We start from the raw sequence: 15472 nt of genomic DNA, 5'->3' as shown, positions 1-15472 counted from the left end.
ACATCAACGCCTGTTTATTTCATCTCAATCTCATTTCAATATTTCAAGGCTTATTTCATCCTCATATCCTGCCACAATTTACTCAATTCACTTAATAGCATTAGGTGTTCAATTCACTCACTGCATTAAAGGCTTAAGTTTAATATAACATGCACAATATGACATGCATGCTTGTCTCCCACAAACAGCATTGATAGGACTCAAATGTTATTATTTGTAGGTCATGTCTGTCAATCTCATACAGTGATACTAATTGCACAAAAGCTCTTGATTCTTGTACAAAAGCATCTGTGCAATTGCATCAAATGTATATTCATTAAGTACTGCAGTGGTGTATCCATAGAGGATACATTTTTGGAAAAAGTAAACAGTAAATAAAAATAAAAATATTTTATATATATAGTCTCAACTACTGCAGTACTTTTCGTATTTCTGTTTACACCAGAGGCCCTATAATATTTGCATATAAGGGTGTGTCCCTTTTAAATCAATGCATAATTTAATCAATTCCAGTGTTTGAATGTGTATTTGTACTTTAGACCAAATCCCATGGTTTCAAACCAGTAGATGACATGTAAAGCTAGTTCAGATCTATTAGGTCCTAATGCTTAGTGTTATGTTGCTTTGCATAAACACTTCTTAGCTGACAGTAATATCATGTAGGCTGCAGTTTGCTAAAACAAGAAAATTGCTGAAATGCATTTATATGTGTTTTGTAATGTAACATGATTAAAATGTTTTGCAACATAACAGGGGGAAGTTTACAAAAAAAAAATTATACTTTGTCTTGTATTGTTTGTTCTCTCTCAGCTAGCCTATACTAGTGAGCTATTTTAATGTACTAACTGATTCATAAGAATGCCTATTTGAACACCAAGGAGTGAGTATGGATTGATAATGGATTCCCAAAGGAAATACATTTTAGCAAAAAACAATCATAAGAAATTTCTTTTTCTGAAAACTGTATGCCATAATGTGCTCTAAATCTAATGTTTAACTGTTGTGGTTTAGTAATCATTAGATATTCCAAAGATATCTCAAATGCAGAGCAAAATGGATTGAAAGTAGATTAATGGCAAGTGAGTCCAATTCTTTCCAGGAAGTTTCATTAGTTTGTTCTAGATAACTAAGCGTAAATGAACATCATAGTCTGAATCATTTACAGAATTTACAGGATTTCTTTCATGTTTAGGACATGTTTAAATCGTACTATATGGCACACATTTCCACATTTCTGCATTTAGAGAATCCTAGAGAGAGTGATTTCTTTGGTAATTGGACTCGAGGGGAACTGTAGCCGGGAGCTGTCCACACCATGTGGTGCTGAAACAAACTCTTATTTCTCACACAGAGATACACTGGAGAAAGGCAACTGATACAGAGATACCTGCCTAATTTTATACCAAAGTGTTACTTTGTTTACATTACTTTTTTATTTTTATTTTGTTTGCCCGCAAACATTAAAGATACTTCCCTTTACTTTGATATGATGTGTTTGTCTACGAATGACTGAGGAATGATCATATACATATATAATGAATCTGTAATGGTAATGGTACCACTATTTTATTCAACGTTTCTTTGTTTTGTCTTCTGTGTGATCCATATAATAGATTTACATTTGGAAACTTTTACACCAGGACGTTTGTATCTCAGCAAACGTTTTGTCATTCAACAGGCAATATTTAAAACAAATATTTATACATGTAAAAGCCAAATGCATTTTACGTTAACACAAATAACCGTGTGTATACACAGTACACTAAAATGTGCAGTTGAAGATTAAATATTTTACTTTGATTACTCATAGCGTTGACCACTCATATCACATCATCGTTTGTGTAAATTAATCACGTGCCGGGGCTCATTCATCGTGACGTACTTTGCAAGTCGATTTACGAAGAGGGTGTAACTCCGAGAGTTCATAATGTTTGGCTGGCAAGTCAGACGGAGAAAGCACCACAAGAACCGTCGCAAACTGACTAACTGACGCGCACGAGACGAGAGCATGAGGAACAGCAGTCAGTGTGAACGCGAAGCAGCTCACAGCGCGATGAGCCCAGCACACAACTCCACCCTGATGTTCGCGGTCCTCTTCATCTCCTTCATACCCATCACCACAAGTAAGTCTTCCACATACATCTCTCCTTTTACTTATTTAGTGATGTTAGAATAACTTAGTTGAAGAAGTTTGGTGGCCTAGTACTTTATCTCTCCAATGAGAAAGATTATTCAGTTGAGCAATTCTCTCCCCCAAAACTAAACCATCTAAATGAATGCCTGTTCCAAGCAGAAACATGATGATGATAATTAAAATAATATAATATGAATTAACTTACTTTATTTAAAAATGTAGTCTATAAGTTTATCTGCTAAAATGCTTTTTTTATCATCATCATGCTTTTATATCTTTATATCTTTTTTAGCATCATAATCTTTTGTATATATATATATATATATATATATATATACAAAAGATTATGATGCTAAAAAAGATATATAGCCTACTATATATATATACCAAATCAAGGGGAGGTTTTCCAGCTGTACAGTCATAGAGGTACAGTGTTGTTATATTACTGAAGGATCAAAACAAGAGAGTCAGAATACTCTCAGTATTTATTTAATATCTCAAACAGTGCTTTAAAAAAACAACAACTGTTGCCTCAAAATAGTTGATGAAAGTTTGATAAATATGTGAAGCCAAGGAGGATGTTTTGATGACTCAAAATAAATTCAACTGTTACAAACTGTTATATAATATAAACAAAATATATAAGTCAAATCAAGAACAACTGACAGACTCTACTGTGAAAAATTAAATAGATGGAATACAAATAAATATTGCTACAGTTAAAAAACAAGTGCTTTGCTGTCCTCATCTAAAACTTCTGTGATTTTGATCTATACTGAAGGCTTAGTCAGACTTAGTTCTCTTGCTTATGGTTCACAACGTGCTGCATTAGTTTTTCATATTGAGCAGGAATGCGTCATTGTGACGCATTAACTAAAGAGCTTTTGTACTGTTAGGCAGGGCAGTGAATTCTGTTAAAGTGCATTCACTATAAAAAAAAATGATATGATCAATACATTGCTTTAACACATCAAAATAGATTAAGCAATTTTCAGCTTTTTACCTTTTAAGGTATACAAGATTCAACTCATTTTTTAAGTTTTAAGTTGAAATGACTTAAACATCCAAGTTGATTGTACATACAAATTTAAGGCAACAACTTTATTTTTTTATTTTTTTATTTTTATTACAGCGTTATTAGTTCGAGACCAATTATTAGAACAGTACAAATGTTGTATGTTTTTCAATAAACCTGGAAAACGATGCTGGAGTAAACAGTGTTATGTGCCAGATTCATTTTGTTAATTATAATCATAACACCACAAGGATAAATATGATCATTTTCTTGATAATCTCCAAGCAATAAAGCATTCACTCTTTATACCAAGAGCTATTTACCGTCAAATTGGATTCAGTCATGTAACTGCTAATTATGATGTCACTGAGAAAAAAAAGTGTTATTGTACAGCAGAGAGCTTGACAATTTTGACAGCAGTGATGTCACAAGAATTTGAATAATATAATGGCAGTATAAGAAATGGCACGAGAGATGTTGTCAGATTAGACAAATGTGACTCATTCACTGATACACAGATAGAATTATGCCGTCACAACTGATTGTTAAATGTCATAAGAGATGGATGAAAGTTTACAATAACAAACTTTTTTTTTAACTGCACAAGTATTTTCTTTTTGGCACTGTATTGGTTTCTTCCCTATACTACTGTTTTTTTTTAAGTTTTTTTTTTACTAGGAATATGTAATTACAGCCTAATGATTAACCTATTCTAAGACTTAAATCAGACCACAAATAAGACCACAAAATCAATCATGGAAAACACTTTTTGACAGCAATGGTTTATAAAGAAAATCCAGATTGAAAGACCCACACAATAGATCAATAAACAAACTAAATTAGACTCAACTAACTTAACAATTAAACTTGGAAAGCAAATGGAAAGCTTATTCCATTGAGGGAAGAGGGCAAAATCACCAAAACAAGAAAATCGACAAGCATGAGTATTAATTTCCGAACCAAACCTCACAAGGATTACAGATTGATTTCATTGGCAATTTTGTGATGCAACTGCAAGAAACCTCTTGACAATGAAGATTGCTTTAGAATATAGACAGGTAGATATCATAAAAAGATTTGAGATTTACCAAATAATTGTGAGTCGTGACCAATTGAAACTCTGTAAAAATCACTAAAAGTGGACAAAACCACCGTATGCTGCGTAGAACTCAATGTGTCAATATAACAATTATTTCTCTGTCATATTCCAATCAAAATTCATACAATGTTTTCATATGATTAAAATTCACTTTGCTTGTAACACTAAATAGTAGTGGAATATATGTAATAATGATTTCTGCATAAATTGCAGGTGCTCCAGTGCTCTTGAATCCATCTTCAGTAGAGCATGAGCAGTTACTAACCCAGGTGTGTATGATTTACTAAGTGTCAATATTTATGAGTCCTTTCCTTTTTACTCTTCCAACAAATCACTTATAATGCATCCAGTTATATAGAAATTTCCTCAGAGACAAAAGTTAATCACAAATGACTTATCCCATATTTGTTCAGTTTCAGTACATATTAACTTAAGTGATGATTTCACCTCTGCTTTGTTTACATGTTCTAACTGTGTGTACATGAGCAATTACATAAAGCTGGGGATCTAGAGGCTGGGATATGAAAGCACAGAATAATATGTGTTTTTGGGCATTTGGAGAAATGATAAACAAAACATCAAAAAAAGAGACGTGATTAATTTTGAGTTGGATCTTTTTATTAGTTCTTTGAATCTTGTTTATACAAGCTGCCAAATTGTAACTGCATTTTTGTCTTTTTCTTAGATAACTGATCTTTGCTCATTCTACCTCTACGCAGACCCATCCTTTAGAGTGAGTAATGGGGCCCTATCTTGCACCCAGCGCAAATGACTTTGTACACCGATGCATGTATCATTTCCCTCCACAGACGCACGTCGGTAAATTAGGGAATGAACTTGTTCCGGCGCAAACGTTCCCTGGTGCTATTTTGCAGTTTCAGAAAACAATTTCGCCACAGGCCAGGAAAAACCTAGTCTAAAGTCAGTGGCGCGTTATTCAGATGCTATTTTAAGGGCACATGCTTGGCCATAATGTAGCGTGTGCACAACGCATACACTCTCATCTACACAGATGCAGGCAGCAGTTCCCATTTTTGCAAACCATACATAATTACAAGGAAAGATATTACCACACGAGGGAAATCATTGTGGTGTCCATGAAGATGTGAAAACATAGGCATAAAATCTAGCTTACACATTTACCCAAATAATTATACGCCTGTTTAACCAAAGCTAATTTGGGTGTTTGTGCGAAACTAATTTGGGTGGGTTTCTCCATCCCCATACAATGTCACTTCTCTGTCTTTTACGGCCCTGACGAGAACGTCATTCTCCTCGGCTGTGAACCGCTCCTGCCGTGCGCTAATAGCAATCCGCCATGAAACAAGCGCGTCTGCTTTTAAAGGGAATGTGAGATGACGCCCTGATTAGTTTATTTCACGCTACGCCCAAACCACACCTATGAGTAATGTAGCTACTTCAGACCAACCCATTTTAGACTTGCGTCGGGCGCAAGAGTCATTTATCCCGCCGGTATAATAGCCGAGATCCGCTTGTCTGAAGTTTAAAATCATTGGTTACCCGTAAGCCAATCACATAACGTTTGGTTATGACGTGTGTTATGAGCCGGCTCAGCCGCATCGAACTTCCACTGTAAACACATGTATGATGCGAAAACAAAACCATTGAGCGAAATACCGGAGTGAACATGGCTGTGAACGACTTTTGCAGATTATGTGAAGTAAATCTACGCATCCACGGTACAATCAGCGTTTACGTCACGGCTCTCAGCCCGCCCTCTGTTCGTTGATTGGCCGGCTGTTTTGAGGCCGGAGGAAAACGGGGAAAACGGTCGCTATCTCAGACTGAGTACAGAAGCGAACTGAAAAAAATAGGGCCCATTGAGTGTTGTTGCCATTTGCAATACAGCTACTTACTGTATGTGTGTGTTTTTGAAGCAAACCGTAAGTGAATTATGGTATGTAAAATTATAGAGACATATAAAAAACTTTGTATAAATAACAGTCGGTTTACTGCGGTGTGAACCCCCAATTAATTGTGCTCTTAACTTTTCCTGTAGAAATTCACTTGAAAATGGACACTTCCAGCACATAATTTAGTTACTTGACTCATTTGGCTCAGGCTCAGACATTTAAACTGTCCATAATCCATTTTGTTTTCTTTTCTTTTAACCTTTGCCAGACATCTGATGTCCTGGAGGACCTGTGTTTCCTAATGCTGGGATCACTGCAAAAATCGAAGGTGAATTTTATTCATGCCCACACGGAATCAGCATGCGTAGAACTATGAAGATATTCTACACATCGCTGCCAACCTTTGCATGTTTGTTTATTAAATAGGCCTAGTTTCAGCTACCAGTAAGCATGTAGCACTCTTAACTCCACTCTCAATGCATTTAATCCATTCCACAGATTTCCCCCCTAAAATCACTGCATAATATATATATATATATATATAAACATCCACAGATTCGGTCTGGGTCTCAGCTACTGAACCAATTTTAATGTATTCTAATACACACACAAAAAAATGAAAGTTATTTGTAAAGCCTGTAATTTATAGATTAATAAAAGGACGATTCATTTTTATGATTTTTTAATGTTTCCTTTTTGTATACGCAGGAGATCACAGCTCGAGAGATCAGCAAAAGGGTGAGCATGTGACATTTGAGGTCTAATTTGAGGTCGCTTTTTCAAACACATTCAGTGCAATGACAAATCAATGACATCATAACATCATGATGTCTTTTTATGGATTATGGTGTTATTATTTATTTTATGAATGTTTTTCATGTTTTTGTTTGTTTTGATTTTGGTGTCTATATGTTTGTGTATGTTCTGTGTTTGTGTATATGGTTTTGTATTTGTGTCTGTACATGTATCTATAGTTCTTATTTCATTACACTAAACCGAGTGGTGCAGGATTTACAGATGGGACGGTAGGTTTCCTCAAGAGTTGTTTAGTGTCTGTTGCTTTCAGCACTCAGCCACTGTTGCTACGCTGCACTGTCTTCAGTAACACTCGACTGCAAATTGCAATCTGTGATCTAATACTCGGGAATTAAATAAAGCTCACGTAAATTAAATAAATTTTAGGCCACTGCACAGTTCCCTTTTGGGCCAAGGTTGTGCAAAAAGCTTAATCTTAGCTACATTCCCATAAAGGATAATGCACAGTCAGTGTGAGAAATGAACTAAAATAAAATAAAATAACCAAAGTCTTACTTGCAAAAAACCTTGACTGGATGATCAGAACTTATTACACGGCTACACACCAAATAAATAAATGTGTGAAAATAAAATCTTGATTTTATTATTTTACCTATGTATTATCTTCATAATGCTTCCACTAAGTCTACAGTGTCACCTATAGTATTCAGATTATTTACTCTTACTACATATAAATCTATCTACTCTTTAGTTCCCATTGCATGCATTCAACCTCTGACATCATGATTCCTCCTTGATAGCATCCACACATAGGAAAATAACATTAATTATCTCCTATATTATAATTTGCACTAGATTGACTTTTTTGGTGAATTAATATCTGAATTTTGGCTCAAACCAGAAGAGAACCTAATTTTATCTTAACATTTTCCAAATTTAATTTACATGCAATTTTCTGTTGATGCCATCAGAGGAACTATTTAGTTTCTTCCCACTGTCCATTCTTTGCATGTCCACCACATTACAGAAGCATTGTTTTGTGATGTGTTTCAAATATCGAACCAGGTGTACATATTCATAACATAATTGTTATGTAACACTCACAAACAGACACAAAAACACTACCCCCTGATGTTGACATCATAACTTCACATTCCTCCACATGTGCTCTGGCATGGCCTGCATGCCTGTGATACTTTACTGAACATCAGTGCACCATGTGTGCCAAATGAACACTGAGCCACACTGAGGACAGATAAGTGCGCGAGAGAACGCACAAGAGTCCTCTCTGCGACCCCTGGCCAATCCCAGGAGCAGATGTTCATGGTTTTCATATCTCTCCATATCTGTCTTCATGATATCTCTCTATATATGTGTATGTGTCAGTCTTCTGTGTTGCACCCTCTTCTGGAGCTCATACCCCAGCTTGCCAGAAGAAGAAGCAGGAGAATGAAATTAAGTGTATGTATCCTTCATGCTTACCTTCATTCAAACTACATTAGCACTGTGAGTATGATCACTAAAATGACAACATGCAAGGCTTTTTTCCCATCAATATTTAGTTTTGGGTAAGTTCCAAGACACCAAATATATATATTCAAAAGTCAGTTTAAAGTTTACGAAAAAAATATTATGTTTTGTCCCCTAATTATCTATTTGAATAGTGCATAAGTTTATTTTATTATTATTATTATTATTACTGAGGAATTATGCTCTTGAGGTATTTTTCCTTGTCTTGATACTAAATAGGGTCCATGACCATTAAATATTAAATTCTGTGGTAAATGCATGAATAGTTGATAAAAAAACAATGTAACTTTAGAGGGATGTTCATGGAGACTGACTGAAGTGTCTGTTCCTCTCAATCCTCGGTGCTGCTTGATGAAAGGCCATATGCTGTTTGATAATATCTCCTCACGACTTAGCTCTAGGGCTTCTCTTTTGACCATCAGTAATTGTTGATTTAAGTGAAGTGTTAAGTGTTAATTATTAAAGTGTTAAGTGTTAATGATTATTAAAACAGACAGTGTTCTTTCTCTCTCTCTTTCTCTGGTTGATGATGGAAACATTGATGTTGACATAAAAGTCAAACTACCTTATTCAATCCATATATACATTTACATTACATTTACATTAATTCATTTAGCAGACGCTTTTATCCAAAGCGACTTACAAATTAGAAAAATAGAAGCAGTTAAATTAACAATAAGACAACAATATGCAAGTGCTATGACCCTTCCCAGTTTAATCTAACGCAGTACATGTACTTTATATATATATATATATATATATATATATATATAGAATAGAATAGAAGATATATGTTATCTTATATAATATTCTATAGAATAGAATAGATATGTGGAACTTGTAAATATATATTATTAGTTTTATATATTAATTTATGTCATATACTACAAGAATTACACTTACGTTTAAAGGTTTAAGGATAATACGATTTTTAAATGTTTTTGGAAGAACATCAAGGCTTAATTTATTTGATCAAAAATACAGTAAAAAAATAATATTGTGAAATATGTATTTTTTTTTCCTATTTTAAAATAATTGTTATCTTTCAATATGGTTCACTCGCTTATGGGGAAAACCGAATACTGAGGCCTGATTGGTTCATGTCTGTGCACCTGTACAAACAAATGGCTTTTCAGCCCGCCGAAATGGGCAGGGCTGACAACCTATTTAAGCGTTGAAAGCCATTTCAGAATTTCAGAATTTTTCTCCTTCAAGCTCGAAGATCATCTCCTCGTTGACTCCACGGAGAAAATAAAAAGCCTTTCTATTCACCGTCGAATTAAGCCCCAACATCGGATTAACGGCACTTCGCAGCTGCAGCTGATCCAACGCTTCTCCCCTGCGGCTATCCGGCGATAATCTCAAAGAGCAAATTTCCTTCTAAAAGAGCAAATTACAGAGGCATTTGTTGCAAAATGTCACACCATGAATGTTGCTCATGCAGGGCTCCCCTGCTTCCCTCGGACGAGCACACCGAGTGCATCGCATGCCTGAGAGACGCCCAAGCCAAGGCTGCTCTGAGACCAGCTGCTCGCACTGCGGGAGCATGAATCTCACACTGTTGCGCTCATGCAACGCTTTCTTTAAAGAGAGCGATCCTGCCTCACACGCTCTCCCTTTCTCTTCCCCTCTCGAGCCGAGGCGAAAGAAGCCACGGGGCGGAGCAGCAGGGCTGTAGCGAGCTCACGTCGGCCCAGTGCCCACATACCTCGCCCTCCCTTCGCTTGTGCTCTTCACCCGCGATGACCAGCGCCCCTCATCTGGTGTGAGATGGTTTCAATTGGTTTCATTTGGCGGCTCCGAGGGCGATTGTGATGACTCGATTGTGATGTCTCCGGCTGCATCTGAAGAGGAGGACTGGGTGAACTCCAGCGATGACTCCACCTCATCCGCCAACTAAAAAGACTCAGCAGGACTCAGAGCTCATCTGTGTCCTTACCAAGGCCATTAACGAGTTGGGCTTCGATTGGTCGGCTCCTGAGGAGCCCGCCTCCAGCCGGCTCGATGAGTGGTCATGAGTGGCCAGTAGGCCCCCGCCAGAGACCAGCCCCGTTCTTCCTGGAAGTCCATGAAGAACTAACGAAATCAAGGCGTGCCCCCTATTCAGCACGCGTCCATTATTCTTCTTCAGCTGCCCTCACCATGGTTGATGGCGTGAAGGAAAAAGGTTATACTAAGCTTCCCCTGCTAGAAGAGGCCGTCGCTGCGCATCTCTTTCCACCCGCGGCCCGCGGCTGGAAGACTAAAGCTGCTCAGCCGTGCAGAGCGACGTCTGCACTCGTGGCCAGAGCGTATGCCATGAGTGGCCAGGCTGGTTCCATTCTTCACACTATGGCGGTCCTCCAAGTTTACCAAGCTTCTCTGTGCGATGGACAAGAGTGGTCCTGACCCGGCGGCCTTCGAGGAGCTGTGCAGCGCGACCGACCTTGCCCTGAGCGCCACTAAATGTCATGGCCAATTTGGTGGTCCACGAGCCTCACCTTTGGTTAAACTTAATGGAGATCAAGGACGCTGACAAGACAGCCCTCCTGGACTCTCCTGTCTCTCCCTCGGTGTGTTTGGTTCCACAGTCACCATTTTGCTGAGAGTTTTACAACGGCACAGAAGACATCAAAAGCGATCCGCCACTTCCTGCCGGCAAGTTTCTCTGCTGCTTTGAGTCGCCCTAAGTTGTCGACGACTCAGCAGCACGCCAAGCCGGCTTCCGCACACGCTCAGTCCCAGCAAAAGGTGGAACCAGAGGTGAAGCAGCACTTCCATCCAGCTAAGCGCTACCCATTTCCCAAGCGCCAAGGACCCTGTCCTAAGGGCACAAGGAGGAGGAGGCCCGCCGAGGCTGGACCACCCCCAAAGCTTCTATGTGTTCACCTCCCAAACCCTGTTCAGTTCCGGGAATTGGAGGCGTTGTGTTTGCTGTCAGTACTGGGTCCTCCCCACCAGTGGTATGTGCACCCAGACCAGCCTCCATCTGTGAGCCTTCACATCTTTCCACGGAGGTCATGAACACGATCTCAGAGGCTAGGGTGCCTTCTACCAGGCGCCCCTCACACCCAAAAATGGTCTATTTTTTTCCGGCTGTTGCTTAGCTCGGAATGTAGACCCTCTGTCTTGTGAGATCGCTTCTATTCTCTCATTCCTACAGGTGCTGTTGGATGGTGGACGCACCCCGTCCACACTCAAGGTATACACGGCAGCTATTGCGGCGTACCACGCTCATATGTGATGCGATCTGGGAAAACCCACCACATGGTGAAATTGTACCTATTACAGCTGGTTTCAAGCCCTTTCCAAATCTGTTTTTATTTCTTTCATCATTTGTCTGTAACAAAAGTTATGGTTATCTTAAGTCGGCTGATCGCTATGATTTTCAGGAACGGAATTTTGAGAAAAACGGGCTTAATTAACACGTCCTGCTAGCTGGACAGTTGGCGCTCTTTTTAATTGCCTTTTTTCATATCACATATTTGAGTAATCATCATAGATTAGGTATCATTCGAAGGCTTACAAACTCAAAATTTATCTTGTGAAAACCGTTTTGAAATTGGACGATTGAGAGGCGAGCAAGATCTTTTAAGAGAGCAGCTACTTCAGACTCCGTTGTTCTCTTGTGCTCCGCTCTGCATCTCACGATAAGGTTGGATAAAAAACTTTTTAAAAAACTTGCGTGCCATTGGTAGTTTACACAGGACTGGCAGGAAATGGACATTGATATACCTTTATTCTGTTATGTGGTTTATTTTGATAGGTGAACTGTCTTTGTAGTGTTAAGAGAAGGAGAGCTATGGGAGCCTTTTCAGCTTGCCACTATAAATTGCTATTTTTCTGCACTAAACTAGTGAATTTTGCCAAGGTATATTCAGAGATGATAGACAAGATGTTATAGAATAATAATTGAATGAAAACCCAATTTTGACAAAAAAAACTGACATTCTATCTATTTTTAGATCTTACTGAAAACGTACCAGCGCGACATTCGACAGGTTTTCCCAGATCGCATCACATATAGCTGGCTAGTCGGTTGGGAAACACGACCTGGTGGTCAGATTTCTCAGGGGGACCAGGAAGCTAAACCCGCCTCGCCCCAACACGCTTGCTTCCTGGAACCTGTCTATTGTCCTGAGGGTACTTTGTGGCCCTCCGTTTGAGCCGCTCAGGACAGCCGACTTTCGACCTCTCTTGTTAAAGACCACCCTTCTGCTGGCTCTGGCATCGGTCAAGTGAATTGGTGATCTGCAGGCTCTTTCAGTAGATGCTTCCTGCCTCAAGTTTGGGCCCAACGACAGTAAAGTTGTCCTTAGGCCCAGACGAGGCCTAAGAAGCTTTTTACGCCCTTTGGAGCACAAGTCATTTCACTCTCTGTTCTCTCCCCTCTGCTGAGGGCGAATAGATGCCACACCCACTTTGCCCGGTTCAGGCCTTTAGGGTGTACATTGAGTGTTCCTGCCAGTTCAGGCAGTCAGAGCAGCTGTTTGTGTGCTTCGGAGGCCACTCAATGGGGCTGCCTACTTACAAAACAAAGACTATCCCACTGGATAGTGGGTGCAATAGCACCAGCTTACAAGTCATTGGACTTGCAGTGCCCTATCAGGGTGAGGGCCCACACCACCAGGGAAATGGCCTCTTCTTGGGCTTGGTCTAGCGGAGTGTTCCGGTTACTAATGTAACCTTGGTTCCCTGGTTCCATTGCATATCTTGCCATGCTACGTATGCACTAGTCAACGCTGCCACTTCACAGTTGAAAAATTCTGACAAAAATGGCTTTCAGCGCGACTTAAATAGGCAGTCGGCTCCGCCCGTTTCTGTGGGCTGAAAAGCCTTTCGTCTGACGTGAACCAGTCAGGCTTCAGTATTCAGAGAAAAACAAGAAAAAGTTTTTTCCCATAAGCGGAACCAAGGTTACATTGGTTACATCCAGTAACTGGAAAGTTTTCTACTTGAATATATTTTAAAAAGTAATTTATTAATATATAATCAAAACTGAATTTTCAGCATCATTCCTCTAGTCTTCAATGTCTAATTTGCTGATTTGCTGCTCAAGAAATATTTCTTATTATTATCAATGTTGAAAACAGTTGAGCTTCCTAATATTTTTGTGGAAACGTGATACATTCTGTTCAGGATTTTTGGACAATTAAATTAAATGTAATATATTTATTTATTATATTAATTTATTTTACATTCCCAGTGTAAGGTTAAATATTTTTAAAAGTATGCATTTCTACATGCTTGACATACACGGTTGCACGAGGCTGACATGTGCATGCATTTGAGTCCATCTAATTAAATGTACAGGATGTGAAATGGCTCACCCTTAGTTTGATTAACTGCTTCTGTCCATTTGAGAGGTAATTGTACGCTAAAAGTGTTATTGTGCTATAAGGGTAAAACACAAAACTGAACAAGAATAAATGATGACTGCCTCACTCTCACAAAGGAAATGGTCCTGATGGATTTTGTTTGGTAGATAAATTGTTTTTCCCTCTTACCAACACTGCCTTCATAAGACCTTTAATTCACCTTCGATTCAGTTAGAAACAGTTAAACAATGTTCAGTAGCAGCATCAGAAAGTGTGGTCTGATATTTGAGCATAACTACAGTATAACAATTCCTTCTGTGTGCAGGATGATCTTCAAGGGCCTGGACGGATCCAGAGCAGAGGATACTTCCGTTATCGGGTAGGGTAGGCCTACAGTATATATGACAGCTGTTTATTGTCCAACACAATAAGGAATATCTTATTTACTTTGATTAAGTTTTGAGTTAAACCTCTTCACTGTCACCGTCTCGCAAGCGGGATGCTTGGCGCTCTTTTTTTATTGCCTTTTTTTCCCTATCACATATTTTAGTAATCATCATAAATTAGGTATCATTCGAAAGCTTAAAAATTCAAAATTCATCCTGTGAAAATCGTTTTGAAATCGGACATTGCATTACCATGGAAAAGTTTTTTTTTCTTTCTTCTCTGCAGCCACGAAATGGAAGAAGATCTGCTGAATATGTGTAAAACAATAAAGAATGGAAAAATCAGGTATTTCATGATGAGATAATCATTTAAAACTGCTTCTTCAGATCTCATGTGTTTTCTACAAGTGCACTGCATGGGTCTAGAGTCACGGGACAACAATACAGAAAAACAAATTCATAAACTATACATTTAAATATACAACAATATAATATACATTTTCATATACTGATATACAACAGGGCATTAGTCTTTAATGGCATAAGAGAGTGAACTTAAACCTACAAAAACATATTTGAGCTATACTAATGTCTCTGTATATTTAAAAATAAAATAAAAACAGTCTCTTCTTTATTAACAATTTCAGTAGCACCAGACCCCTTACCACATATGTGATGATCCAGAGTCAGTCAACCTGAAACATCACACAACTCGTTCCAGAACACACCCTCCTGTTAAATTGTGATGTTGAATGTACAGAATCCAAATAAAGTCTTTTATCTGTCCAAATGTCCTGTTTGTGTAAATGTGCTGTGCCTTTTCAATTAAAAGCATTATAAAATGTTTCCTCATCGTGCCAGTGTGATTTTGACCAAATTGACTGTACGTGTTTTCCCCACCAAAAACAAAGAAATAAAATATTTTTTTTCTCTTCAGTTATTTCTTGAAAGCACTAGTGGGACTCTGGCTGCTCATTCCCTCTTTCTCTTGATGAATGTGTGTGTTTTTGTTATCGTGCTATCTACAACAATTAGTCAAAAAGCATTAATCAAACTTCACTTCCGATCACTTCCATTTTAATTAGATTTGACCATCCAAACAGCATGTTTCAAGAACTGCATCCTTTTTGATAAACGTCTCTTTTCGGTCCTTTATCGGTTTAGCTGAATCTTGCTCATGGTCTATTGTTCTCATAAATAATGTGTTTATTAAGATGTTGTCATACTGTGAGGACGAACAGGGGCCTGAAATAATGAACGTCATGGATCGTGACTGCATTTCCTTTAAGAAACTTGTGACAGAAAACATGGGTGTAGATGTGGAAGATCACTTGACCGGTTCTAGACAGACCTGAGGGTACAACTCGAAACACATTAGTCC

At 38.4% G+C, this 15472-nt stretch overlaps 1 protein-coding gene across 1 annotated transcript; it reads left to right on the top strand.

Moving 5' to 3' along the window:
- The first annotated feature begins 1918 nt into the window (after positions 1-1918).
- On the top strand, positions 1919-14937 carry nmu (neuromedin U). The gene is made up of 8 exons (XM_084091346.1): positions 1919-2123; positions 4462-4517; positions 4934-4981; positions 6391-6450; positions 6831-6860; positions 14031-14084; positions 14378-14437; positions 14739-14937. Exons 1-7 carry the CDS (start codon positions 2009-2011, stop codon positions 14411-14413), a joined length of 399 nt encoding a protein of 132 aa, XP_083947472.1. The 5' UTR covers positions 1919-2008; the 3' UTR covers positions 14414-14437; positions 14739-14937.
- The last annotated feature ends 535 nt before the right edge of the window (positions 14938-15472 follow it).

This window comes from Abramis brama (assembly GCF_963993115.1).
Source record: "Abramis brama genome assembly, chromosome: 18".
Taxonomy (NCBI): Eukaryota; Metazoa; Chordata; class Actinopteri; order Cypriniformes; family Leuciscidae; genus Abramis; species Abramis brama.
This window is presented reverse-complemented; position numbering and strand designations above follow the sequence as displayed.